This window comes from Megalopta genalis, chromosome 1, assembly GCF_051020955.1.
Source record: "Megalopta genalis isolate 19385.01 chromosome 1, iyMegGena1_principal, whole genome shotgun sequence".
Classification (NCBI taxonomy): Eukaryota; Metazoa; Arthropoda; class Insecta; order Hymenoptera; family Halictidae; genus Megalopta; species Megalopta genalis.
This window is the reverse complement of record NC_135013.1, coordinates 36,159,408-36,186,588: the sequence shown is the minus strand read 5'-3', so window position 1 is coordinate 36,186,588 and position 27,181 is coordinate 36,159,408. Positions and strand designations below refer to the sequence as shown.

General features: G+C 52.7%; 2 protein-coding genes and 1 long non-coding RNA gene across 14 annotated transcripts; 2 read left to right on the top strand and 1 right to left on the bottom strand.

Moving 5' to 3' along the window:
* Positions 1-282: 282 nt before the first annotated feature.
* fax (failed axon connections) lies at positions 283-21,471 on the top strand. Its single transcript, XM_033466052.2, has 4 exons — positions 283-927; positions 17,238-17,579; positions 17,783-17,920; positions 18,039-21,471. Exons 1-4 carry the CDS (start codon positions 595-597, stop codon positions 18,393-18,395), a joined length of 1,170 nt encoding a protein of 389 aa, XP_033321943.1. The 5' UTR covers positions 283-594; the 3' UTR covers positions 18,396-21,471.
* Positions 21,472-21,660: 189 nt separating this feature from the next.
* LOC117218040 (uncharacterized) lies at positions 21,661-25,903 on the bottom strand. Of its 12 annotated transcripts, none has more exons than XM_033466057.2 (7): positions 25,704-25,903; positions 24,850-24,934; positions 24,703-24,786; positions 24,381-24,542; positions 23,930-24,137; positions 23,645-23,840; positions 21,661-23,561 (listed from the first exon to the last, which is right to left on the bottom strand). In XM_033466057.2, the coding sequence occupies exons 1-7, from the start codon at positions 25,901-25,903 to the stop codon at positions 23,369-23,371; spliced, it is 1,128 nt and encodes a 375-aa protein (XP_033321948.2). In that variant the 3' UTR covers positions 21,661-23,368. The 12 variants fall into 12 exon arrangements, with proteins under 12 accessions (XP_033321948.2, XP_076380376.1, XP_076380504.1 ...); XM_076524261.1 differs by lacking the exon at positions 25,704-25,903 and adding an exon at positions 25,559-25,697; XM_076524389.1 differs by lacking the exon at positions 25,704-25,903 and adding an exon at positions 25,437-25,567.
* Positions 25,904-26,053: 150 nt separating this feature from the next.
* LOC143260634 (uncharacterized) lies at positions 26,054-26,793 on the top strand. Its single transcript, XR_013034910.1, has 2 exons — positions 26,054-26,189; positions 26,590-26,793. It is a non-coding gene; the product is annotated as an uncharacterized LOC143260634 (long non-coding RNA).
* Positions 26,794-27,181: the final 388 nt, after the last annotated feature.

Below are 27,181 nucleotides of genomic sequence, written 5' to 3'. Positions count from 1 at the left end.
GTTTGCGAGTTCCGATTGACCATAGGCGAAGAACCCTGTTTATGGGGGTTCTCGCTGGAAGAAAGAGCGGCGGGGGGGGGGAGAGTTGGCTCGTCGAAAAGGAAGAAGGGAGAAGGGAATAGGGAAAGATGGAAGAGGCCGCGCGAACCGGGCAGGGGTAGCGGACCAATTAAATATGGCGACGGCAGTGGGGTGTGGCGCCGACGCATGCGCAGGGAGTTTCTCGAGCTGCGTTGGATCCGAGGGTGGGGGACACGAGCCGCGGTCGCGGAGAGAAGGCAGAACGGAACGAAGAACGGGGCAGTAACGAGAGAGAGAACCGGCCGGCCAGCAGAGGGATCGACGAGTGAACGAGAGTGGACGAGTGGACGAGTGGACAGAGAGTACACCGGCGTAGTACGTTCGTGTCGTGCGCGTTCCCTTCTACGGACGAATCCAGCGTCGTCGATCGAGATTCGAAACGATCGAGACGTTCGCACGTTCGGTCGTTCCGGTCGTTCGTTGTCCCGCTCGATCGCGCTTGCTTGCTCGCGAAGCGGAGCGTTCTGTTATTTTCGACGAGTACCGGTCGAAGACTGTGCGAACCGAGTTAACATGACAATGGCAACAGAGACTGAAAACACCGGTCCGGAGAGCAAGGAGATCAAGGATGTGAAGGAAATTAAGGACGAAACGCCACCGGACAACAAGCAAGAAGAAAAGGACGCGGCCAAGAAAGAAGAAGCTGGGAGAAAGGAGGAGGCCGGTGATCAAGCGACTACCGCGGCATCGCCGGCGCCGACCAAGGCTATCAGCGTGCACAAAACCAACTACGAGAAGGACGTTGTTTATCTCTATCAGTTCCCTCGAACACCGGTTCTGCCCTCCGTCTCGCCGTATTGTCTCAAGGTAGAGACGTGGTTGCGGCTCAACGGCATCAAATACGAGGTACGTCCTCCGTCTTTCCTATCGTTTCCCAGAATTCTCTACGCCCTGCGCGCTATTTAGGAAAAGCTCTGTTCGAAGTGGAAGGCGATGGCCGTACGCGCGCGCGCGCGCCCGCGTTTTGCCGATACGAATTTTCAAGCTTGCGTTTACGTTATTCGGAACAACGGATGATCGATGACGGGTACGATGCTCCCGAGATTTCAGGACTGCGGAGCAGCGTTGCACGTCGTTTCCTCCGACCAATCGGGAACACCGTTCGTCTCTCTTCGACGTCTCCGTGCTACGAGTCGATCGAATCGATCGCGTTCAAGAACGTCTCGCGATCGGTGGATCCTGTACGACGGTTTCCCAACGATACGGTTTCGATTCGGTGTGCGAAACGTTCGAAAGAAAGCTACGAAAGATGGATCTCCCTTGCCGATTATTTCAAAATGGCGACCGTTGTCAACCTTTGTATGTATACCTCGAGAGATATTCGAACGCGCTTCTACGCAATTTCTACGTTCTCGCCGATGCATTCGGTATATCGTTGCTGTTCGATTTCGATCGCGCGCGCGCGCTCGCGATCAATTTCCAATAGCATCGACGGTTGATCTTCGCGCGACGAATACAGTCGTAATATATTCGGTTTTTTACATCCGATATTTGTTGCGCAAATACACGGTCGATATTCGGAGCGTAGCGTACACCGATCGTACACGGTTATGCGCGAATACGTTGACGCGTCCATCGATAAATATGCTCGGTGACCCGTGGCGTGTCTTCAACGGCAATATTTCGAGAAATACACTCGTTGAGACGAACTTGCCACGCTATCCCCTATTTGTCATCGTTTTCGAAATCGTTTCTACGCGAATCGAATCGGCCCTCCGCGGTACTTTGACCGCCGATGCGAGGATTTTTTATAGAACGATCGATCGTTTTTCCCGGTTTTCCATCGTAAAATCCGACGATACACGCGTACGCGTATCGAACCGAAGACTGGAGCACGAAAGCGGTCGATCGACGGGGCTCGCGATCGAAAACCGTGAAAAATATATATTTTCTCGCGAAAAAGGTGAAAGGCCTGTACGAAGGCGGCACAGCACGCATTCCGTCGGACTTTTAAAACTGGTTTCAGCGGTGTATCGCGCGGGGACCGAACGAGGGTAGCCCGGTAGCCCATTGGAAGGTTTCCAACTTAAACAGAGGGAAATGGTCTTGCTCGTAAGCCTCGATCCTGCGCGCGCCCCCTTTTCGAGGGGATGGAAGGACGTGTCGCGTCGCTTCGTGTCGCTTCGTGCCATGTCGTGTCGCGTCGCGCTGCACAGTGTCGTGCCTCTGCGTATATGTAACAGCGTGTAATCATGGAAGACCTCTCCGTGGGGTTTACGGGATTCGTGCGAGTATACGTAGAGTGTCGCTGTTCTATGCTATACCATAGTATAGTATAGTATAGTATAGTATATATATTCGAATCGAGTGTAACAACACGCTCGAATATGTTCAATGCCCGCACAGTGCTTTACCACGGTGATCTATTTTCATCGACGCGAGACATTTTGAAATATCTGTAAATTGATTTTGATAACGCGAGAAACTCGTCGTTGATTCATCGAGGAAGAGCTCGACGTATTTTTGAACGGTTCGCTCGTCGATCGAACCGATAGGAATGCGCGACTCGAACGGGTCGGTTCGTCGATCGGTTCGAACGGTCGCGCGGCGACGGTGACGTCTCGAAACGATACACGAGCTGGCAGCGCTCGCTTTGGAAAACAATGCGAACGCGTCGGTCGATATCTCGGCTGAAATGAAAAAATCTGGGCGACGTCTCTCGATCGGATTTTTACTTTTAACCCTCGGCACTCTAACAAGTACTCGTTACCGATGGGGAAATTATCGTATCGTCGTGGCGCGTCGTCTCGTTATTTTTCTGGCATTTTCAGCGACTTCGATTCGCGGCCGATGGATCGTTCCCTCGGACGATCGTTCTCGTACGTTCGCTCGTTTTTAAAATGCTTCGAGTTCGTATTCGTGGGTCGATGTGTCTCTTGGTCGCGATCCGTCAAACGTTTACCCGCGTTTTCTCATCGATTTATTTATAGCTACTCGCGCGGGGAACGATATTCGTCCGACGAAGACGACGACGACATCTTTGCCTCGCCGTTTTCGGTCGCAACGCGATCGGTGACAGCGATCTTCGTTCGCGAAGCCCGAACGAATGCGGACGAAAGCAATGTTTTTTTTCTGCGATGTAACTCGGAGCGATCGAACGATTCGTGAACTCTGCTGGAATAGTTTCGAACGAGAGGAATGGAATTTCTGTGTTACACGATGTTTACTTTTCAAAGAATTTTCGAAAAGAATTCGAGCAAGCGCGGTGTTCGTTTTCGTCCGGTCCCTTCTCCGGCACACGAGGTCTTCCACATCCGTCGAGCGTAACCTCTCGCGAACCCCCGCAAGAAGGAGTGCCAAATAACGTTCGTAGAGAGTATACAAAGAGAGAGAGAGAGAGAGAGAGAGAGAGAGAGAGAGAGAGAGAGAGAGAGAGAGTAGAGAGTTTACGTCGTACTCGTATCGAAGCGAGAGCTCGCAAGGGCCGTATCGCGCGTCGTTCGCGCCGGTGGCTCGCCCCGAGGCCCGAATTTATTTCGAACGCGATACGGCCCGCGGTGGACGGCGAACGACGAACGGCGTACGGCGAGCTGCTCGCTTCGAATACTCGCGTTCCCTCGTCGCAGTCCTGCCGTCGGAGGCTTCCGAAACAGATTTCCAACATTCTCTCGGTAACGATTACGGCGTTCGGCTGTCGCGTCAACGATCCAACTCGGGAAGAAATCGTCTCCGGAGCTCCGATCTTCGACGACTTTTCGCACCGACGAGAATAAATTCGGCATACGCGCGTCTCACGATCCCGCGGGACGACGCGACGGCCCCTCGCTAGACAATTGCACTTTATGTAATTCATCGGTCATGATTGCCGAGTGTTATTGACGCCTCCGCCTCCGCTTCCGGTACTTGCTTCTGGATTCCCCACTTTTGTTCGCAACTATGGGCGCGTCGATCGGCGAGATTACAGAAGTCATTGTCGTTTGGCAGCGGAGGAAATCTGTAACGATATAACCAGCGGATCAACCATAATTCTATGCGGAGCGCGAGGCGCGGTCGATCGGCGATCGGCGATCGGCGAGCTGCCGGTACGCGAATCGAGTCGGGACGTCTCGTCGCGGAATCCACTCCCGTATGAAAAATCGCGGTAACACTTTTCTAATTGCCGCTCGTTCGAATGGTAGAACGACAGAACTGGAACAAAAGAGGAAGTACCCATTGAACTAATCATTACCAAGATGGGTATAAATAACGCGCGGAGTGGGCCGAATCAATTGGTCGACTCGACCAATTTCGCCCCGGTACGAACGGTGGCCGTGTTTTACCTAGAAACGTCTCCGAACCGTTCGTTCTCCGATCTTTCTTGGTTCGCGCCTGAAAATCGTGTCTTTACGCAAATTGTTTGGAAATGGTAAAACCGTTCGACGATCTTTGCACACTCGTAAACCCTACACGGTGTATCGTTTCTCGTTTCTCGTTTCTCGTTTCTCGTTTCCCGTTTCTTCTTTCTCGCGCAGTTTGATCATTTACGAGAAATTGTTTCGATCTTTCGCATTCCACGTTTCCCGTTTCTCGAATCTTGTTCTTTCCGGCATCCGAACGTTCGAACGCGTACATCGTCGCGAAGCGTTAATTTTTTCTTGGAGCATAATCCAGAGTCCTTGGAACAGTGCATAGCTGGCATTCCATCGCGGAACAAAGGCGTGGAAAGGGAAGAGAGGAGAAGAGGAGAGGAGAAGAGAAGGAAAAGGCAAGCGCGCGCCTCTCGAACGGCGCGGATACACGCGCAACGTCGGGGTCCGACACTTTGAAACGAGAGTTACGAAAAGTTCTGAGTAAAATTCTCATCCTCTCTCGTCCGACTCTTACGCTTTCTTGGCAAATCGCTGCGGCGAGCACGGTCGAGTCGCGAGTCAAGGAAACGACTTGAATCGTATCGATTCTTCGAACAACCGAAAGCTTCTCGACGAGACGGAGAAAAGAAATTGTATTTCATTGATATTTTTCTGGACGAACGCTATTCGATATCTTTCCGAATAAATTGGTTCGTCGAGAGGGACAACGTAGAAAATTTCTATCCGCGTACTACCCGCGTTCGTCGGAGGATCGTAGTTGCGGGGAACGCGTCGACGGGACGACGTTTTTTCGGCGTACGATCGTATCGGTAAAGAGGGCAGAGGGTTGGACGAGTTTGTGCGTAAGAGCTTACGCGGCGCGCATGCGCTAGCCGAGTTCGCTGGTCGAGCCAGCCGTTTGCGCGTGTTTCGGGACAATCGATCGTTTCCGACGTTTCTCCAGCACGCTAAACTCGTTTCCGGTCCGATTTACTCGCGACCGGCGTCCGCGACGCGTACCGTGCACGAAAAGTCGACTACGAAAGCGACGCGTTATAATTGCATCGCGCGGAAAGGAGAGGAGAGAGGAGCGACGCGGCGCGTCGATGCCGCGTGCCGTGCGCGCGGTCCCTGCGAAGAAGGGAATCGCGTTTGCACCTTTCCGATAAGAGCCCGTGCCGCGTGCCGAGATATTTTTTGGTGCTGCATCGAGCATAAGTATTATACATCCGCGACGCCGTAGTAACGAGAGAAAGCGGATCCCGTCGCGGAAAACGCCGGTAAATTCGATCGAGGTCGCGCGCGCGCCTCTCTCTCTCTCTCTCTCTCTCTCTCTCTCTCTCTCTCTCTCTCTGCAACATCGCGTGCCGTGCTATCGAATCCCCAGCCGCGAGATTTCTTCGATCGCAACATGGGAAAGCATTTTTATCGGTCAACTGTTTTTGACGAGCGCGTATACGGTACAATACGGTAATTTACAATTTGCACGGTTTTCGAAGATATCGCAACAGCTAACCGGTTACGGAAAAACCAAGGTGGAATGTTGCAACGATCGCGGATCCTCGCGCGCAGCGAGCTACATATTTTCGTTTTCGACAAGGTATTTTGCACGAAACTGTTTTTTTTCGAAAGGTCCACGGAGCCGAGAAGAGAGACCACGGTCGGCCGGACGGTCGAAGGCGGCGAGAGTCGCGAGGTGCGGTGGGTCGGAGAAGGGTCGGACAGGGGTCGAGGAGGGGGTCGGGGGACCCACGAGGTTCGGCCGCGTGTTCTCTACCTGCGCGTTTCCGGTGATTTAAAGCGACCGACCTGCCTCAAGCGCGAAGTAGCCGCGCATTTCCCCCGCCACCCTGCCCGGCTCGAGTCAGCCGTGCGTTTCGTAAACCGATCGGTGAACGAACCTGGATCCGCGAGTGGCCCGCATCGTGGTCCGTAGTTCGGTAACTCGTGGCATCGAAAGTCTTTCGAACGTAATTTCGCGCAGACTGTACGCGAACCAGCGCGATCGCGTAATTTGGCACGCTAGCCGATCGGGGGATCGTCGGGGACGGGGCCGATGTGAAATTATCGTAGGCGCGAAATCGTTTCTCTCGAATTCGCTCGAGTCGGCGATATATCGTTCGATGGTCGCGGTCTTCGTTCGTTGTTCGCTCTTCGACTTTTTTCATTTTTCTCTCATCTCGTTCTTCGTTACTTTTTTCCGTTCGCTTTCTCTTTTTCTTTTCCTCCGTTCTCGTCGCGAAACGAGAAATGGTCCTCGAAACGATCCGACGACGACCTCCGAAGGCGAGAGAGCTACCGCGAGCCAGCGAGGTCGATCCCACGCGATTCGTCGCACGAAGATACATTAAACGATTCGAACGATCGATCGATTGTGCAATTCGGTCGCACGGCCGAACCGCGATGATAACTTAATCGCGAACGCTTAAACGAGTAACTCGCGAAACGCGGAACGTATCTGTCCAGCTCGGACGGATCGACCCGAACGAGTTCCATCCGATCGTTTTATTTTCATCGACGAGAGACCGATCGCGTGTGCGACAGAGAGAGAGAGAGAGAGAGAGCCTCTCTATCGTCTGTCCATCTCGCGCGCGTCCTCCACAGAGAATCCTGCGACACGGTTCGTTCCACGGTTTCATGGCTCGTTAAATCCTGACCCAGCCCAACCCATTACCGAGAGCTTCGAATTACTTCCTTCGAAATCATTCGTCTCTCGCAGCGTGCCAATTGCCATAAATAAGAAACCGTGTACGCGCAACGATATCGGATATTTTTTGTTCGCTGTTTCGATCGTTTCGACCGTTTCGACCGACGAATACCGACGACCTCGACGAGCGGAACTCCGTTCGTTCGCGTCGAATTTCAGCATCCGCGCTCTTCCGGTCGAACACGTTCGCGAAAGAACGGAACGGAACGCGCTCGAGAAATTTCTAAATCGAGAAAATATCCCAGGTCCTACGCGAGAATCTCGCTTCGTATTCGCGCCAACTTCCGCGGGAAACGAAACTTGTTGCACGACCGGGGCACGCTGTAGACGGCGCGAACCGCCGCGCCATCGCCGTTGCCATCGCCATTGCCATTGTCGGATCCGAGATAGACGCGGGAGAAGGGGATGGTGGGGATAGCGGGGACGCGAGCGGAGAAAAAGGATCGGGATCGGATCCGCGCGGGTGACGGGTAAATCGGTATTCATGGTACGCGATAGGAACGACATAAACCGAACGAACGGCGACCGAACCAGGGCCGAATCGAACGTAGCCTGCTTTATATAGCGATCGAAGGAGAACCGATCCCCGAGCGGAAACCGCGTCGCGCCGCTATAGCGCTGCGCTACCCGTGGCTACCGATGGAAAACAACTTGGCGCGACGCGACGCGCGCTCCAATGCCCAACCAGCAGCCAGCAGACTTCAATTTGAACTTTCACGAGGCTCTAGATTCTAGATTCTAGATTCTAGATTCTAGATTCTAGATTTGCGCCCACGCAATTTCGATATCTCGCGATTCGAATTTTCGGCGAGAATTCCCTCGATCGATGCTTTCGGAGGGGCTGTTTTCAACGACATTGTTACGGCGAAACCGATTTGCACGTCCCAGTTAGCATCGCCCGTCGTTCCGATAGCAAATAACGGTGAACGACGCGAAGACGGCATCGCGCGCACGCACGCGCGCGCCTATATTCGTTGCTACACCTATACGTATACGGTTTTCCGAAAGCTAGTCGCGACGCGCATAGATCGTTCAACGATCGAATCGCGTACGCTCGTCGTCGGATAACCGGAGACCCGACCGCGGCGATCCGGCATCGCCCTCGGAAGGCTTTCGTAAACGCGCCGTAACGCGCCGTAACGCGCCGTAACGCGCCGTAACGCGTCGGCGCGATACAACGTACCGGCAATCTGTAACGCGATACCACCGATATTACGGATCCCGTTACACGGTGCTCCAACCGCGCGCGCCAACTGCGATCGAAGAGAGGAGGCTGGGCGTGTTCCGCGTTTAAAGGCGTTTAAAAGCGTTCGAAGGCGTTCGAAGAGACGGAAGCTGGGTGCGCGCGACCAGGTACGTCCGCGATTGCCCGTCGCGCGCCGTCGCCGAATTACACTTTCCGAGCGATCGACTCTCGACGCGACCGGCGCCGCGTCGGAACGGGAAACGACGCAACGGACGCGTAAAACGGACGGTTCGGAATACTTTTGACAAGTTTTCGGAAGGTTATCGAAGCGCGCGCCGTACGCTCTTCCAGCAGCGGAACCGATCGCTCGTTTCGAGCGTGCAACACGTTTCCCTCGCCGAACGATCGACGCGTCGATGGCATCGATCCGCTTTTCGCGCTTCGTTGTTTCTTCGTCGACCCGAAACAGGGGCATCTTCGCGTCGCGTCGCGTCTTCGACCTAGGCGGATTCCAGGGTAAGGGCAAGGGCAAGGGCAAGGACCGAGACAACGAAAACGACCGATCGAAACCGTGCAATTTGTACGCGCGGTCGTCGTTGCGCGAGCTGCCAGGAAAAACGCCGCGACCGCGTAATTCGATTCGTTTTCGCCGGTTCGAACGAAACCGTCGCGCGTCCGTGTTCTCGTCGTTTTCTTCGCTCTTCTCTTTTCGTCGATTTTTCGTCCACTTCGACCGTCGCCGACGTTGATGCAAATTTCGTTCATGTAGACCACGTGATCCGAGTACATGAACAAAGTATATTTCGCATATTTCTCGTACGAAACGGTGATATCGGTGTTACGAACGCGTATCTTCGTCTCGTTATCGTTATCGTCATCGTTGTCGCGTTTATTTGTCACGTTCTCGATATTCGATATAAAATCTCGCGGGTCTTCCCGAACCGTTTCGATTTTTCCGACGCGGCGGCGAGCTGCCCGAGACGCGAACAGCGTAAAGCCGTCTCGCCGCTCGAGTTTGGTATCGCGGCAGAAATAAAATCGGTGAAACGAACGCGGGGGCAGCCGGTTCTTAAAATAGCGCGCGAAGACCTCTGGTGTCGCGATCGCGCCTATCTCCCGCGCCCGCGAACAAAGAGAAGCGCGCCGATCGTAGAACGAGACGGAATCGAACGAACGCCGCGCGAAGAATCGTCGCGGTTGGACCGGGAACGAACGAAAATACGGACGAACCGAAAGGAAGCGTGTCGCGTCGCGAGTTGCTCTCTTGGCCCGAGAATCTTGATTTTCAACGCCCGACCGATCGAGGCTACCTTCTCTCTCTCTCTCTCTCTCTCTCTCTCTCTCCCCTTCTCCCCCCGCCTCTTTCTCTCCCTCTCTCATTCTCCTCCGGAGACGCTCCTCTCTGCTTCCACGGCGTGGGCTAATTCGAGTCGGTTCCCTTCGCGAACGATGCTCGTTTCGGGAATGCCGGGGTCGTTTAACCTTTGACTTTCGCTGCCATACCGGAATCCAACGGAAATTATTCTAGGAATTTCGCGCGATCGTTCCTCCGCGGTTCGAGATGGTTCGATTCCGTTCGTTCCTCTTCCATCGACGGACGCGGCCAACGGATTCTTTCTTTTTCCTACGTTTTAAGTTGATATCGATATTCGTATTCGAATTCGAATAATTCGATTTCGAACCGGATGGGTCGCGCGAACCGTTCGGAAGAGTACGATTCGCGGGGAGAAATTGCTCGCCGGCTGAATCGCCGCGCGAATCTCGCCGAGCAATCTATTCGTACGTATCGCGCGAGGGCGACTCGCTGCTCCGATCGAAATTGCCCGACTCCGACCGATGGAGCGAGAGCGAATCGAATCGAACGGTACCGGCGAACCGGTGCGCGGTACCGCTCCGGCGCGCGGCTGCTATACGCGCGTACGTAGAATCGGAGCCCGCCCGTAACGAGATCAACCTTTAACCGAATTACGACGCGTCCGTGCACGGGCCGTCCCGGTCTCTCGCGGGTAGATTCGTTTCATCGATCGGGATCGAGAACGAACGCGGCACGAATCTTGATCGCGTCGGCTGCGCGTTCGTACCGTCGGTTTTTAAAACGCGGGCTCGCGTTCTCTCGGCTTTCGCGCGTCCGTTTATCCGTTTATCCGCACAGCGGTCGGTCGATCGGTTGGACGCGAGCGCGGACGAACGAAACTCGGCGCGCACGCACGCACGCACGCACGCACCGCGCCTGCATACCGCTGCAATGTACCCAATTTATCCCCTTTACCGCGGCTCTTAATTAATTAATCTTCCAATTGAACCTTATTACTGCTTATCTTATCGCGGTGGAACGTCTGAAAGACTCCGCACGGGCGACGCTGACATTCCTCGGCAACGAGAAATTCGTTTCGTCGCGGGGGTTCGTTGCACCGAGCGACGGACGGCGAACGAAAGGCGGCGAGAGATCGCGCGTTCGTCCTCCGCGATCGCGTTCGCGGGCGTAACGCGCGCTTTCCTAGACGCCCGAAGCGTTCGTACGCTGCGCGCCGCCGGCATCTCTCGTCGAAAGCCCGATCGATTCGAGTATTCGAGAGAAGAGGGCTGGTCTCTCTCTCTCTCTCTCTCTCTCTCTCTCAATGGTGCTCGAGACGTAATCGTCCATCGACCGGTTGGGCTCGTTCCCTTTTCTCGGCGCGCTCCCGACGAAGATGTCGCGAAAGAGAAACGCGACGGATAGGGAGGAAGAGAGGCACAGCCCGAAACGATTGCAGTTTACAATTTACAATTTACAGTTTACAGTTTACGCCGTTGCACGTTCGCACGGAAACGTTTCGGGTCGCGACGCTACGTAGGAGAGCGAGTAGCAACGGCGGCAGCGACGCCGAAGAAGGTGAACTCTCTGTAGCGCGTTCGCACAGTCGCACACGTGTTAAACCGGTGGCCGACATGTGCGGTATCGCGTGTCGATACGTTGAGGTAGGCCGGCCACCGACCTCCGCGAGTCGCCGTCGACGCGTTCCTCGTTCGGGATCGGCCCACTCTTTCTCCGTTTCGTTTCGTCCGCGCTCGTCCGATCTCGGTTTCCGCCGACCTCGACGAACCACGACGGTTTTAGGTGGACGCGTCGCGGTCGGAAAGACGCGGAAAACGCGGTCACCGAAAATCGGCCACCTCGATGGCGGGTGTCTTCGGTTCGCATCGTCGAGCGACGATGAAACGCGTTCGAAAGTAATAGCGCGTCCATGCGGCGACCGGACGTCGCGGCAACGAATTCGACGGCTACGAGAAATCGAGGCTTATCGCGCGACGAGTACGCCGAGAGATACGACGAATTCGCTCGTGACTCGGGATACCGGGTTCAGGGTTCAGGGTTCGGGGCCCGACCCATCGATCGCGAAAGATCGCGAACGGAACGGTCGTCGAGAGCGGAGCACGCGGGCTCGAAAGATTCCGTTCTCGTGCCGTCTCGCGGAATTCGAATATCCGAACGGAGTTCGTCGACCGTCGAATAATTTAACCACCGTGTACGAGCCGATCGAATCTCGCGCGAAAGGTCGTCGAGCTTCCTCGAAGCGAACAAAATGCTTGCCAAATTCGCGGCATATTCTCGCGGTTCTATCTATGGAATCTACGAAATAAACCGGAGTATTTTCGAGTTTCCCTTCCCTTCTCTTCCTTTCCTTTCCTTTTCTTTCCCGCTCCGTCTCGCGATCCGCGTCGAGTAGGATAGCACAGTTACCAACGGGAACGATATTTTCGCGTCGAACAGCCGTGCCAGAGACCCCGATCGAAGTTGTCGAGGTCGTTTCTCGCGTCCGTTGAACCGTTGCACGGTAAACCTCGGAGCATCTGCTCGGTTTATTCGATTCGGTACGCGAAAATCTTTCGAAGATTTTGTAATTTTATTTTATATATATATATATATATATATATATATATATATATATATATATATATATATATATTGTACGCGCGAAACCCAACGGAGCGGAAAGAAAACTTTTCTAGAAAGATTCCGGTTACGGCACCGATTACGGGACACGACGCGGCGCGGAGCGGCGCGGCGATATCTGTTTCTCGGATGAGTCATACGACCGTGACTCATCCCCCTTTTTCATCGAATAATAATTTCGGCCCTGCTCCGTGGTACGCGCTCGATCGAAACGGCGAGAACGGCGATAGCAGCGGGCGAATCCTCGTTGCCCGAACGATCGAATCGCGGAGTCGGCCCGAGTATAGGGAACAGGAGAAGGTTTTCTTCGGATATTCTTTTCACGATCGCGACGATTTTTTTTCCGAACCGGTCGCGACGGTTCGGTCGTCTCGACCACGTGGAAGAACCGCGCGAACCCTATGGTCCGCGGTTATATTTCGAAGCACCGCGTTCGCCGGACGCGAGGATCGCGCGCGCCCGTGTCCGCGACGTTCCCACCGTCGCGTCGTCTGCTCGCGCGAGCATTCGGTTCGGTTTCGGTTCGGTATCGGTTCGGGTTCGGTTCGCGAACCGCCCGCGGTAGCGTCCGATTCCGGTCCGATCGAACTCCGACGCGTCGCGAGTTCGTTGGCCTTGGCAGTCGATTCGCGCGCGTTTGCTTTCGTTCTCCTCGATCCATGGGTTCTCGTCCGTTGTTTACGACCGCGGTAGCCTTGCGACCAAACTATTTTTACGCATAACCGTTCACCGAGCCGCGCCGCGCCCTTCCCTGCCCCGCCCCTCGTCGCTATTTTCAACGCCGTTTCTTCACCGTCGATCACCGGATTCTACTCCGCGACGATCGTAAGACGGAGCAGAGAACGATTTTCCGTAAACGCGCGCGCGGCGACGTATTTCCGCGCGCGGTCCTATCGCGTTCGCGCGCCGCAACGCCGCGTATCCAGGCGTCGAACCGCCTTTTCCTCGATTCGCGAACAATGGACGCATTGTTTTCCACGAGTATTTATTCCTGCCTCCGTTCCACGCGCGTTTTCTTCCGTTCTTCTCCGCACCGCCGCGCCCTGCCCCGCCCGATCGCACCCGCACCCGCACCCTCGTCGCGCGGACGTTGCTATTTTGCCCGGTAACGCTTCGCCGGATAATTGGACGACCGATCGCACGGGTGTTTCGGTACGCGATATCGTCCCGTGCCGGACGGTTTCGCGCGATCGTGAAAAACTAACCGCCTCCGCGCGACTCGTATAAATCGTAAAAATCGTAAAAATCGTAAAAATCGTAAAGAGGAGAAAGGAGAGCGAGAAGCAGGGACCTAGGGAGATCCTATCGGTTTCCTCGATACGGTCGCGGTCGTGGTTGCGGTCGTGGTCGAGACTAGACTGGACTAGAAGGACCGGATCTGCCGCGAATCGCGAAGACAGCCGTTGCAACGAATGTAGCAAAAACGGCGGCGACGGCGGCGGCAGGTAGAAGTTAGAAGGTAGAAGGTAAAAGGTATCCGGGTAGTCGAGCAACGACAGCGGGCCGGCAGCATCCAGCGCGATCAATACGCGGTGCGAGCTTCTGCGTGCCCCAACTACGTGGAAATACGGTAACGACTACTACGATCGTCACCCGGCGAGCAAGACGATGACACGGCTACTACGTCCGCGACGAGGACAGCCTACGTACGATACCCCGACGACCACGCCATAACTGCCTGGTGCCGTGCCTCGGGCCGGACAGCGCGAGCAAAAGCGAGAGAGAGAGAGAGAGAGAGAGAGAGAGAGAGAGAGATTGAGCGAGGGAACTACGGTCGGAGGGAAGAACGGGGGCCAGGGAGCAGGGACACGGGCCGCGACGAGGCGTGGGTGGGGCAAGAGGGGTTGGAGCGGCGGTGGCGGCGGAGGCAGAGGAGGCAGAGGACGTTGCCTGGCGACGGAAGCTGCCTACCGCCAGAGTTCATCGTCCTCCGGTTCGCTTCTTTTCCCTTCTATCGAACCATTCACCCTCCGTTCTCCGTTCATCCTTTTTCATTCTCCGCCCTCCACCGCCCACCCCCTTCGCCTCGGTCACCGCCACCGCCTCCGCCTCCACCTTCGCCTTCGCCTTCTCTTTCTCGCGCGACTTCGTCTCGTTCCCGCTCTTTCTATTTTTTCAGTCGCTCTCTGCCCACGGCCCGTCTCTCCAACCCCACGCTTCTCCCCTCCTTTCTCGAGGCGCTGCTCCACCGCTCCCCGATTTTCTTCCTTCCTCTCTCTCTTTTTCTCTCTTTTTCTCTCTTTCGATTCCGTTTTCTTGTTTACGCGTCGCGCTTTCCTCGGTCTCGCCTTCTCGCCGCTTCGTTCGTTTCGTCTTTTCCCTCTCTCTCTCTCTCGCTTTCTCTTTCGTTCGTCCGTCGCGATTTCCAATCCCTCCTTCGAATCGTACCGAATCGATCGTAGGTTCGGCTTCGACGCGCGTCTTCGGGCATTTTCGTCGCCTCACCCCTCCCCGCCCTTCACCGGGGGAAACTTTTCGCTCGTTCGAGAGACGGCGAGAGCTTCGGGTTCTCGATCTCGTACAGAGGCGGGCGGACGCGCTCGCGCGCCCGCTTACCTTTAATTCGAGCGGAATCGCGAACAGAGGGCAGCTGCCCCGGCGGAGTCGGTTTTACTCTCCGCCCGCTACAGCCGTCCACCACCGCTCGACTTTTCATCTCTTCGAATTGATTCGATACACGCGCGTCTCGCCGGTATTCCCGCTCTCGCTCTGCCTCGGCTCGGCACACACGGCTGGACTCGGCTGGACTCGGCTGGACTCGGCTCGAATCGGATCGAATCGGATCGGCTCGGCTCCGGTCTCTTCCATGCCCGTTTACCACTGTACACGCCGCCGCCGCCGCCGTACCCTCTGCTACCGTCTCTAGCCGCTACCACCCTACCCTACGGTGATTACGCTCCTCGTTGGAAGCGGTCGACGTCGAGGTTTCAACGATCGATCGAGACGCGATGCGCGACCTCGTCGGCGCTATCGACGAGGCCGTGGACCCGCGAATCGATCGATACCGAGACCGGTTCGTCGATCGTACACACCGCAGGACGTTTATCGCGTATTCGCAACGTCTGGATCCGGAACGTGGACATCGGGTCGACAAACCCTTTCCTTCGATAACGAAAACGTACGAGCAACAACGCGCGCGCGCATGCTTCGCGCGATCGCGGACACCGACCTCGTTACCCCAACGATGCCTCGAGGAAGATCGGCCGGCTATCGCGGACTCGCGAACTCGGCGAGAATGCTCGATCCAGGATCGAGCAACGTCGGGAACAACCCCGGCGAATCTCGAGGGAGGAATCTCTCGGACCGGACGCCGCGTCGTATCGGATTCGATTTTTCGCGCTCCGGCCGGTTTCGATACGGCTTCGACGCGTCCTACATCCGTCTCTCCCTTTTTCTCTTCTCGTCCTTTCCCTCCTTCCGCGTTCGCTTTTCGTCGATCGTCGCGGTTGCTGGATCGTAAGAAACCCCAAGAAAATCGAAGAATCGCAATTTGCCGGGGCTGTTCGAAACCTCTTCTCCTTCTCGCCGTTTACGATAGTTTCTTCCGAATCGACTCTCGGCTCGGAAACGAAGCTGGACAATTCGAGTAAAATAGGTACGATCGTTCGAGCCTCGCGCGGCTCGTTTTTACGGTCGTCGACGATCGGTAACTGTAAAAGCGAGCCGCGACCGTATCTCCTCTTCCCAAATTGTCCGTTTCCGTGTTGTACGAGCCGAGGGTCGCTCGGGGAGAATTTACAACGACGTCTTCGTCGGGATCCGACTCGCGATGCAACGATCTTTCCGTGCGGTTGATTCCGGTTGATTTCTATAAAGCTATGCCACGCGCGCCGCGCCGTCGCGTTGTCCCACTTGTCGATCGTTGTCGGTGCAGGGAATGCTTCTATTCCCGACTGTCTCGAACGAAACGTATCGCGAGCGCGAGACTTTCTATTAATTTTTCAAAAGAACAAGTCCGATGGGCGAACAAAATTCTCGACGAGAATGCGAGACGAAGAAAAATTAGTCCCGATCGATCGCGCAACGGACGCAGTTTCGATGGATACTTTGGCGTTTCGAGGTTCGAAAGCCGCGCGTCCGTGTCCGTGTCCGTATCCGTATCCGCGCGACGGAATTTCGAGGCGGTAGAAATTCGTATACCGCGCGCACGGACGTCGAACGGATGGCAACCGCGAGGATCGGTAACTTTCTTATTATTATCCGCTTCGGTGAAATCTAGGCAGTACCCATTGACACTGTTCCAACATCGCTATTGTAAACTATCGCGTATCCTCGAGAAAGTGGAATGCCACGTCCGCGTTCCCCGTAGCTTCGACGACTCGCGTCTCGCGTCTCGCGTCTCGCGGTAGAGCCTCCGCAGCCCCCGTTCCGCATCGACGCGTCTCTCTCGGTCGGGGAAATGGATCGGCGGAGGCTCGATTAATTTACGAGCGGTGATTTCGATCGGAGTCGGGCCAACCCTTCGCTGGTTCTCGGCACACGGCACGCGGCAGCTCGGTGCTCCAGTTTTTGGCTCCGTTCGGCCGTCGTTTCTAGAGGATACGCGCGCAACCCCCCATCCCTCCTAACATTTGTCCGGTTTCGCGGACGATCCGTTGGCTTTGGCTTACGATTTTTACGCGCGAAATCCTCGCAGTCGCAGGTACAGGTATCCGTTATCGATATCGCCGCAACTCGATCCACCTGCGACGGACACCGGATATCTTTATCGACTCGCGTCGCGACGCGTTCGCTGCGCGGCATTGCGAGAGAGCTCTGCCGAAACGGACGGTGGACGCGTTCGTTCGCGCGTCGCGTCGAGAAAAATTGAAAGATTCGTGTCGCGGTCCGAACCGCAAATTCGAGCGAAGCGGAAAGCTCTCGACGCGCGAACGACGGTTTCGAATCGAATGTCGCGGCCGATATATTATATTTCGTCGCGGTGCACGCGCGCGACCTTCCGATCGAGCCGTCCGGCCGACGAAACGAGAGACGAAAATCTGCGCGTTTCGTCTCTCTCTCTCGTTTCGTCGCGATCTCGAAACATCGAAAACGTGGATTTGTGTTCCGTTGTTGTTGCAGAACGTCGACCACAAGGTGAAGTTCCGTTCGAAGAAGGGAGGACTGCTGCCGTTCGTCGAGCTGAACGGCGAGGAGATCGCGGACAGCACGATCATAGTGCGCGATTTGAGTCAAAAGTTCGACAAGGATCTCGACGCCGGACTGACGGCCGAGCAACGAAGCGTCTCGCACGCGATGATATCGATGATCGAGAACCACCTGGCTTGGGTGGTGACGTACTGGCGCACCAAGAATCTCGATCAGGTGTTGAAGGGTTACAAAATGAATCTCCAGCACATGGTCGGCACCCGCATCCCGAACGGCATCCTCGCCATTTTCTTCAAGTACACGTTCGTTCGCAGGGTAAACTTCGGAATCATCGTATTCCTCGATTCTCGAGAATAGTTCGTTGAAACGCGCGTCGAACGCATGTTGTGTATTTTGCTAAATAGATACGTAAACGTAAACTCGAACCGAGACCGAAACCGAAATTCAAACTGAAACTGAAAAGCGAAAGAAACGCGTCGAGTGGACTGCGCGGTGAAATCTAATGGGATTTATTTCAGAGCGCGAAAAAGGTAAAGGCCCAGGGGATGGGCGTCCATACTCCCGAAGAAGTGTCCCAGTTCGGTTGCGCCGATCTCAAGGTTCTCTCCGACATGCTGGCCGACAAACCGTTCTTCTTCGGAGACGACCCGACCACGGTAGGTATAGTCGACGCGCGTCGAAACTCGGACGCTTGCCTCGCGAATTCGCGAAATCGTGAAATCGTGAAATCGTGAAATCACTCGTGGCCTTGCCATGTTCTTTCAATGTTCCCAGTTGGACGTGGTAGGATTCGCGCATCTCGCCCAGATTCTCTACATCGACAAGGACACGCCGTACAGCCTGCGCGACTACATGCAGGAGAACTGCCCGAACTTGGTCGGCCACTGTTCGCGCATGAAGGAGCGATGCTTTCCGGATTGGGACGAGATCTGCTCCACCCTGGACATGAACACGCACCTTCCGAAGCCGGAGAAGCAGGAGGAGAAGGAGGGCAAAGAAGAGCCGAAAGAGACCAAGGAGTCCAAGGAGGAGAAGGAGGGCGACAAGGAGAAAGCGGACAAGGAGGAGAAGGAGATGGAGAAGGACAAGGAGCTCGACGAGAACAAAGAAAAGGAGAAGGAAGGGAAGTAAGCTGCCTAGGACCGATGCTGAGCAAAAATATGTTCGAAACAGCAAGATATTACCGTGAAAAATAGAGAGAGAGAGAGAGAGGGAGAGAGTGTGTGAGATCTTAACGTGCGACGTGGCGAGGAGAAGGATGCGACGCGAAGAGAGATTGTTCGTCTATTCGTTTGTTTGTTTGTTCGTTCGATCGTTCGTTCGTTTGCTCGTTTGCTCGCTTGCTTTCGCGCGCGCGTCTGTCCGTTCAACCGACTTACTTGCGCGACTCTGCATAAATACCCGACGAGAGAACGAGCGAGCGAGCGAGCAAAAGAGAAAGAGAGGGGGGAGAGAGAGCGTGTGCGAAAAAAGAGGCAAAGAACGGCACGAACGAGATTAAGAGGAACGGACGAGAGAATGCGCGAAAGGAATAGATCCGAGTACGAAGAAACGAGAGGGGAATTCAAGTCTAGAGCTCTCTACTTATACGTATAGATATTAGTAGACTCGTAATGTTAAATATTTCGTTTGTACGCGTTTAACGCGCGTTACGCCATTTCTCATCGACACCCCGGCACATCCGAGTACCGAAAAATCGTATTTCCGACCCAGGGCCCATTTTCCTCCTCTCGCTCCTGCTCCTTCCCCTGCTCCTCCTCCTCCTCCTCCTAACCCTAACCCTGCCCTATCCTATCCTATCCCGATCCTCCCGTCCCGCGACGTCGAACGATTTCGAAAGAGAAAAATGGAAACGGAACGGGACTATCTCATAAGTCATTAGAATCGTAGGTTTGCAATATATCAAATGCAATAGCCTGGCAAAGGTGTGAGATTTGTAAGAGAACAGTGGCCAAACGCGGATCTGTACGTTGCAAGATGTGCGCGTATAATAATTTAAACAATGATAGAGAGAGGGAGAGAGAGAGAGAGAGAGAGAGAGAGAGAAACGCGTAGGGAAGTGGACAAGTGAAAAAGTGGAGAAGCGGAGAAGCGGAGAAGAGAATAGAGTAGAAAGGACAAAGGCGGGGAGCGGGATCGTTTATGGTTGCGATTACGTAACGAATAACGGATAAGAAGTAACGAATAACGCCCTTCGTCCCCGACGTTTGGGGGAAGGGAGAAAAGCGTGTCTCGCGATCGCTTCTATCATTGGCTCTCTCACTGTGCAACACACGAGTTACGTACCTAGCGTTCCAAGCAACGTACCGTATATCACATTATGATGATCTTCGTTTAGTCGTGCTTTCCGTTGGTCGTGTTCCGGCGTTTCGTATCGGCCATTCGACGGAAACCGATCCGAGTCGATACGATACGAGTCCCAGTACCTCGCGCGATCGCGAGATCGTACGATCGCACGATCGCCCGCGCACGCATCTACACGTAGACTTTACGCATTCCTTTTCGATTCGTTGGTGCTCGATCGTAACACGTATTCGGTTCGATCGCTGCTCGCGACGGCGGTTGCCGGACATATTTCGGGGGTTCACGATTCTCGACTCTCGATCGATGCATCCATCCGATCAAGGAAACCCGACGCACGCGATGCGAAACAACGATCGCCGTTTTTTCCTTTTCCGTATTCTCCTAATTTCCCGAATTTTCTACGTTTTGTAATTTTCCTATTTCTCGTATTTCTCGTATTTCTCGTATTTCTCGTACAGGCTACTGGGCCACTCCGTATATTATATATACGTGTATGTATTTTGACTCGGCTACTCGCGTCGAGTTTCATTCCCACGCGTACCGCCCTTCGGGTACACCGTTTTTACAATTTATTGACAACGTCCCGACGAGCGAAGACTCATTTGCGATTACGGATCGACGGCAAATATTATACGATACGATCATTTGTATATTATTATAGATATTTTCTATTACGTACACGCGAGGATGCGATCCGAGAGTAAAGAGAGGTCGCGTTGCCGCTCTGTGGCCGTGTCACGGTCCTCGAACGGTCCTCGAACGGTCCACGAACGGTCCACGAACGGTCCTCGAACGGTCCTCGAACGGTCCTCGAACGATCCTCGAACGATCCTCGAACGGGCGACACCGACGAGCCCGCGCGAGCAAAGCCCCCCTTTCCCCGGGGCTCTGCCGTCTTTGTTTCTTCCGTTTCTTTCCCGCGGACTAAACGACAAAAAAGAACAAAAAAAGAAGAAGAAAACAAAGAAACAAGGAAGGAGACGCAGGCAAACTTTTTGATTTCCTCCGTCTGGGGGTACTCTTTCCGTTCGAGCGTGACGTTCGAACGAATGCGACGAAGAAAAAGGAAAGAAAGGATAATAAACGACGAACGCTGTGCTGCCCCGTGGTTGGTTCAATATTATTAGTCGACATTTTCCTCGAACGTGTGAGAAATTTTACATTACGTAATTATACAAAGTGTCTTTCACGCATCGAAAAAAAGAATGAAATGAAATGAAATGAAATGAAATGAAATGAAATGAAAAATGAAACACGGTCATTTTGATGTATAATGTTATCGAACGGGAATTGAAGTTTTTTGTACTAAAGGCCGCTACGTCGTAGCGGTCGCCAAATATTCCACGAAGACACGAGGATTATCTATTGTATTTAAGTAGCTTACTATTATTAACGACGATATTACGATTATTCCGTAAAAGAAAAGAAAACGATGAAAAATGTATGAAAAAAGTAACGATTAGCGTGTGTGGAGCTGTTTATACTTAGGACAACGCATACATTTAACATCCCGTGGTTACATTATATTATTATGGATTATTACGAAATAACGAGTAAATAATATTAAATTAGCGGCGACACAGAAAGGAAAACAGTGTTGGACAAGACCGTAAACGTTGCAAGCACAGTAGGTAGGCACACATCCGGTACGGTAAGAATATTATAAGAAAAATAATAATAAAATATTAATAATATAACGATAATTATTATTATTGTAATAATGATAATTATTAATTAATTATAATAATAATAATAATAGTAATAATATAATAATAATATAATTATAATAATAATACGACTGCTCGTTTTATGCTCGGCGCTATACATTTCATTGTCATTATTATTATATCACCATTTATTAACGATATACATACGAACAAATAAAATGTGTTTATAATTATAACGCGAGGTTAGCGAAATTTCTAGATCGTATTTTTTCAGGTATCGTTACGCGTACGTACCGCGATCGAATTCTAAACGCGTTCGTCGACCCGCGACTTCGTTTTCGAAGGTAGGTATCGCGGATGCGAATGCGAATGCGAATACGAATACGGACAAGGAGACGGATACGAAGGTGAAATGAAACGATGGATGGACAAATTGTCGTTTATTATCTAAAATCTGAATATTCGCGTAACAACGATCGTTCGAAAGGACCAGCGAACGAATCGTGTTCGCGATACAACAATTTACTTCTCTAATTTGGCGTACTTTTTAATTAGAACTGTACCCTTTCGAAAACTTTGAACTCGGTAATCGTGGAGTAGATCGAGTAGATCGAGTAGATCGAGTAGATCGAGTAGATCGAGATCCTTTTTGATCGGATACAAAATTAAGAACTCTCTCTTGTTGCGTTTAACTCGGAAGAGTACAGCCGTTAATATTTGTCAACTCGTAGATTAGTACTGAAATCGTTTCGACGACGATCTACTTCGAACCGGGATATGTTTTACATTGCTATAATTTAATGCTTGTTCGGTGTTGGTACAAATACCAAATGCGTGTGGAGACACGAGAGCCGCGAGGAGAGCGGACTCGATACAAACTAGCGTATACGCGTATACATGTGTGCGCATATACGTGCATGCGCATGTGCCCGTACACGTACGCGGATACGCTGCGTAAACGATAAACTATGCGTACAGATACACCGAGAGACGTTCGACCATTATTGGATCGTTTCGATTTCGACGGGCCACGCGCGTGGCTGGTGTGCCATATTTCTGAAAAATATCGATTCCAGCTCCGGTTGTATGTAGATTTGTAGAATCTACGCGAGCGAGCGAGCGAGCGCGCGCGCGCGCGCGCGCGTGAAAGTACAAACAACCTTAACATTTTCTCCTGAAAATAGTCTCGAAATTTGCTGGCAGGTCTTCGAAATCGGATCGAAAGCCGGATCTGTGGGTACACGTATAAAAGTGTTGCAGCGTCTCGTACCTAGGACCGCCTCCGACTCTAAGTTACATGGTCCCTACCGGTCAGAAAATATTTTCAATCGTTAAACCAACGAATCGCCGATCGCGAGAGCGTTCTCTGTATACGCTTTACTTTCGTTCGAACCGAATTTTATATCCTACCCATAAAAATATGTATAATTTAAGGATAGAAAAAAAATATATCGAATTTTCTCCTTAAAACTGTAGCGCAAACTATAGAGTTTCGGTAGTTTCTAAAAATATCGCGTATGTACACATATACTTGGGCAATTTGTATCGACTATTCGTCTAAATACTACGATGAACTCGCTTCCGGTTCGAGAGCATCGTACTCGAGGTAGTGTAATTACGATTCAACTTTCCGTAGCAATCTTTCCGATTTTCGATACGCTTTTCGTACGCTTCCTAAACGCGTTCGTAGGTACGATCGAATCTTTTGGCTAGCTTTTCGACTAGCTTTTCGACTAGCTTTTCGACTAGGTTTTCGACTAGGTTTTCGAATCGGAACTCGACCTTTGACCATCTTCGCGGTCGATTCGACGCTCGTTTCGTAGAATCGAGTAACTCGCAGCCCGCGCGGTCGGAAAGAACGCTAAACGTTCGAGTCTTAATCAATAACAACGAGAGGATCGAGCGAACGATTCGACATTTCCTCATAGCGAGGGAAGAGAAGAGAAGAGAAGAGAAGAGAAGAGAAGAGAAGAGAAGAGAAGAGAAGAGGAGAGAAGGGAAGGGAAGGGAAGGGAAGGGAAGAGAAGAGACGAAAAGAAAAAACACAAAGTTTCAGAAGGCTGTACTGGCCGTAGCCGTGGTACTCGAATGCACGCCGGACTCGGAATTTCGATGTCCGACGTGTGGCTATAGCTACGTGGACGCGGCGAGGCTTATCGAGGTCGACTCGGTCACGGCCGCGCGTGGTTTCACGTCCAACGAATCGTACAGCGGGAATTCGCAGCAGAAAAGAAATTTCAGAAATTGTGGCACTTCGACGTAGATCGACGGTGGTATCGGTATCAGCGGCGACGTCGACTGCTTGTAGTAACGGTACTCGGCGTTGCTGCAATTTAGAAAATGCGTCGTGGTCAGACGGCTTTCGTCGATATCGTCGATATCGTCGATATTGGAAGGGAGTTTACTTACTCGCGATATCTCTCGTCCGAAGCCCTTTCCAGCAGAGGCATCCCGGACAGGAATAGAATAATGAACGTGGTGAAGATCGGAGAAGCTATCGCCACCCATTCCGCGCCTTCGATCACGTTCAACGATATCACGAAGATGCCCCACCAAACCATTATCTCTCCGAAGTAATTCGGATGTCTGGACATCCGCCAAAGACCTACGGCAAACAACGGAAACGCGCGTTCGAGAGCACCGTACGTACGCGTCGCATCGGTCGGACTTCGTTACGAGCCGTCGTTCGTTTACCGTCGTTGCACCATTTCCCATTGTTCACCGGATCCTGCTTGAAGGAGAACTTTTGCAAGTCCGCGTAAGTTTCGACCAATAAACCGGTGACGAACAAGCCCGTGCCCGCGCTGTCCAAAGATGTCATCGTTTTCGGAGCCGGGGGAATCTTGTGCCGCGGCGAATTCATCACGATCACGGGTAAACTGACGATGTACACCCATACCGCCTGCAATCGAACGATCGTGTTTCGGTTATCCTGCGTGTACCCGTATACCCGTATACTCGTGTATACCTGTACACGAGTACGGATACGTGGAACAGTTTTTCCCAATATCCGTAGCTTTTCGCTGTACGCGCTGGTACGCGCCGCGTTACAATTTCATCGTTGGGCAACGTTTATGGCAAATCCTCCCCGATCGTCCCTCGGAAGCAAAAATGGACGGAATTTGGGAAGAGGAGATTTAATCACCTGGAACGTCCAAAATACCGCGAAACGAATCACGTTGCTGCGACGATCTTCGAATCTTTTGTCGCGACCAATCTTGATGATACGATAAAGCAGATAACAGGACAAACGGAGACCCCATAAACAAACGAACACGGTGACCATGAGTTGTCGGCTGTCGTAGGTCTACGGAGAAAAGCAACATTTATTGAGAAATCGGAAGGTGTCTGGCGCGCGAGTCTGGAACGAGTCCGCGATTTATACGCGCGCGCACGAGATCTATGTATAATCGGAGAGAGAGAGAGAGAGAGAGAGAGAGAGAGAGAGAGAGAGAGAGAGAGAGTACCTTGCCCACTTGGCCGAGAAAGAACGTGAGAAGGGCGAGGATGATGAAGTTGGTGCCGCCGGCGAAATCCGTCAGTTTGTCCAGCTGGAAGGTCGTCGCGATCGTAAAGAAAATAATTTGCATACCGACGGTGACGATCGCGCTCACCGCGAAGTGGTCCTCGTCCAAAATATCGATCGCCATCGATCCACTTCGATCGTCCTCCCCTCCGTCGGACGAACTATTCTCGAATCTAAAATTTGCCAGCGATTCGTTATTTCTCTTCGCGCGTAATTCGCGACTCGTATATTCGTATTCCTTGCACGAACCGCTGCGATCTCGATCGGACCCGAGGAGATCGTTCGAACGCGCGTCGACGAGAAAACTCGACCGTACCTCGCGTACGCGCTACATCTTTTCGATTCCATTTTATCTCGTATCCGCGCCTCGAGCTTCCCTGCCTCGACATTTATCGTTTATCGATCGATCGTTCTCCGACGCGTACGTCGACGATGCTGCTCGTTCGGCATTTCCAACGCGTGTATTTATAGAAAATGGAAATCGAACCTCGGTCGATCGTCCACGACGAGCGCGTGAAATATCGAATATGAAACGCGAACAGGATTTTGGCACGTTGCACCTCGATTTCGAGCGCTGCTCGAGCAACACCTTTCTCGACTCTCTGTCGTCGCAATGCGGTTCGATTCGTTGTCGTTCTCGCGATCGAACAAAAGTCGACGAATACAACGTTTTACCTTTACTCGGAACTTTACGATTGCTCCGCGAAGTCTCTGCGACAACGTCCGTGTCGCGACAACCGACTCCGCGTACAACACTTTCGTCGACGCTGACGAGCGCCGAGGCGGTACGTACTCACCGTTCCTTGAATCTGACTATTCGAAACTTTTGCATCGCACGATCACTGTACAACGGTCCCGATTCGATTCGATTCGATTCGAGTCGATTCGAAAACGGTGGTCGACGACGCGAACGAACGTCTCGAGGTTTCCAGCGAAACGTACTCGAGGACGATGGCGAACGATCGGTCGAAAGCTGTACGACCGTCGCGCGATCCGTGCGCCAGCTTCGCCTGCCGAAAACGAAAGCTGCATAAGAAGGGTTCGTCGGCGACGGTGTCAAACTTTGTCGAAGCCTCGCAACGAGATACGAACGAATCGATCGTCGCGTCTCGAGCCACCGTCGACACGGAACTTGCCAACATTCGTTGACTCGCGAAGGCGTCGAGCCTCGAACCGAACCGATGCGAGGGTGCATCGTCGACGGCGGTTGACAGGGGTTACCTCGAGAGAGAGGAGTCTCATCGTAGCGACGACCGAAACGACTGGAATCGGGCGAATACGCTCGACGTTCCGCTTCGACCCGGCGGCAGCCGACGGCAGGACTACGAAACTGTACGAAACGAAGGAATATTCAACGTCGATGTCGACCGTCGAGTCTAAAATGAGGAACCCATGATCACGTGCCTCCTGCGAGTCGACGGTCGAACTGTAAGCGCATCGAATACAGACGCGCACGGCACTCGCGGCACGCACACCCTAACGCCATCCTCCCTCCCTCCCTCCCTCCCTCCCTCTCTCTCTCTCTCTCTCTCTCTCTCTCTCTCTCTCTCTCTTCCACTCGCCCCTTCCGGCTGGTACATATCCACGGCTGTGCTTCTCATGCTTGCACACCGAGCCAAACTCATCGATAGCAACGTTCGATACACCTTATATGAAACACCCTGTATTTATTAACGAATTTCTTACAACACCATCGACGACATCTATCGATGATCGATACGATTTAGAACGAAATAATTGCAACGAAATGTAATATAGTACCTTTGTAATGTGGTAAAAGCAACGTCGACGAATATGTAAGAATAATTGTAACCGATCCACGTTTCAGAGGTTTGAAAATTCCCGCCAATAAATATGGGGACGCATAGGAGGACGCTGTACGAGCAACACTGCCCGTGGGATCGATACACAGTATGCGCGCGATGCGCGTATTGCCAAGAGGAATGAAATAATATTTATCCTCCAGATATTTTAGCGTCGGAGAATTTTCTGAGACAAAGGTGAAAACGAATAAAGATTATCCTTGATTTTCTTCCGCGCATCGTTCGTCGAACCAAGTTCTCCTTTCGCGTTTCTTATCGTTCGCGTGCTCCGTCTTGGACAAACTGTAGGATATAGAATAAATTCTAACGATTTTTCAGGATTAAAAGAATATTTCGAGGTTATAGAAATGTTTGGGAAATTCTCTCCTGCATCCGTATTGCACGGACAAGTTTGTTTATACGTACGAACATAAACATTTTTAAATAGCGCCATTTGCGGCGAGTGGTGCATTACTTCTGGTAAGATTCTGGAACAGAGTTGGAAACGATTGGGAGCGTAGGAACGATAGAACTAGGTCCACGGTAGGTTCGGAACAGTCCAGAGACCCTCCGATAAGAGTCGATATACGTACGTATACGTACATGCATGCGTATATA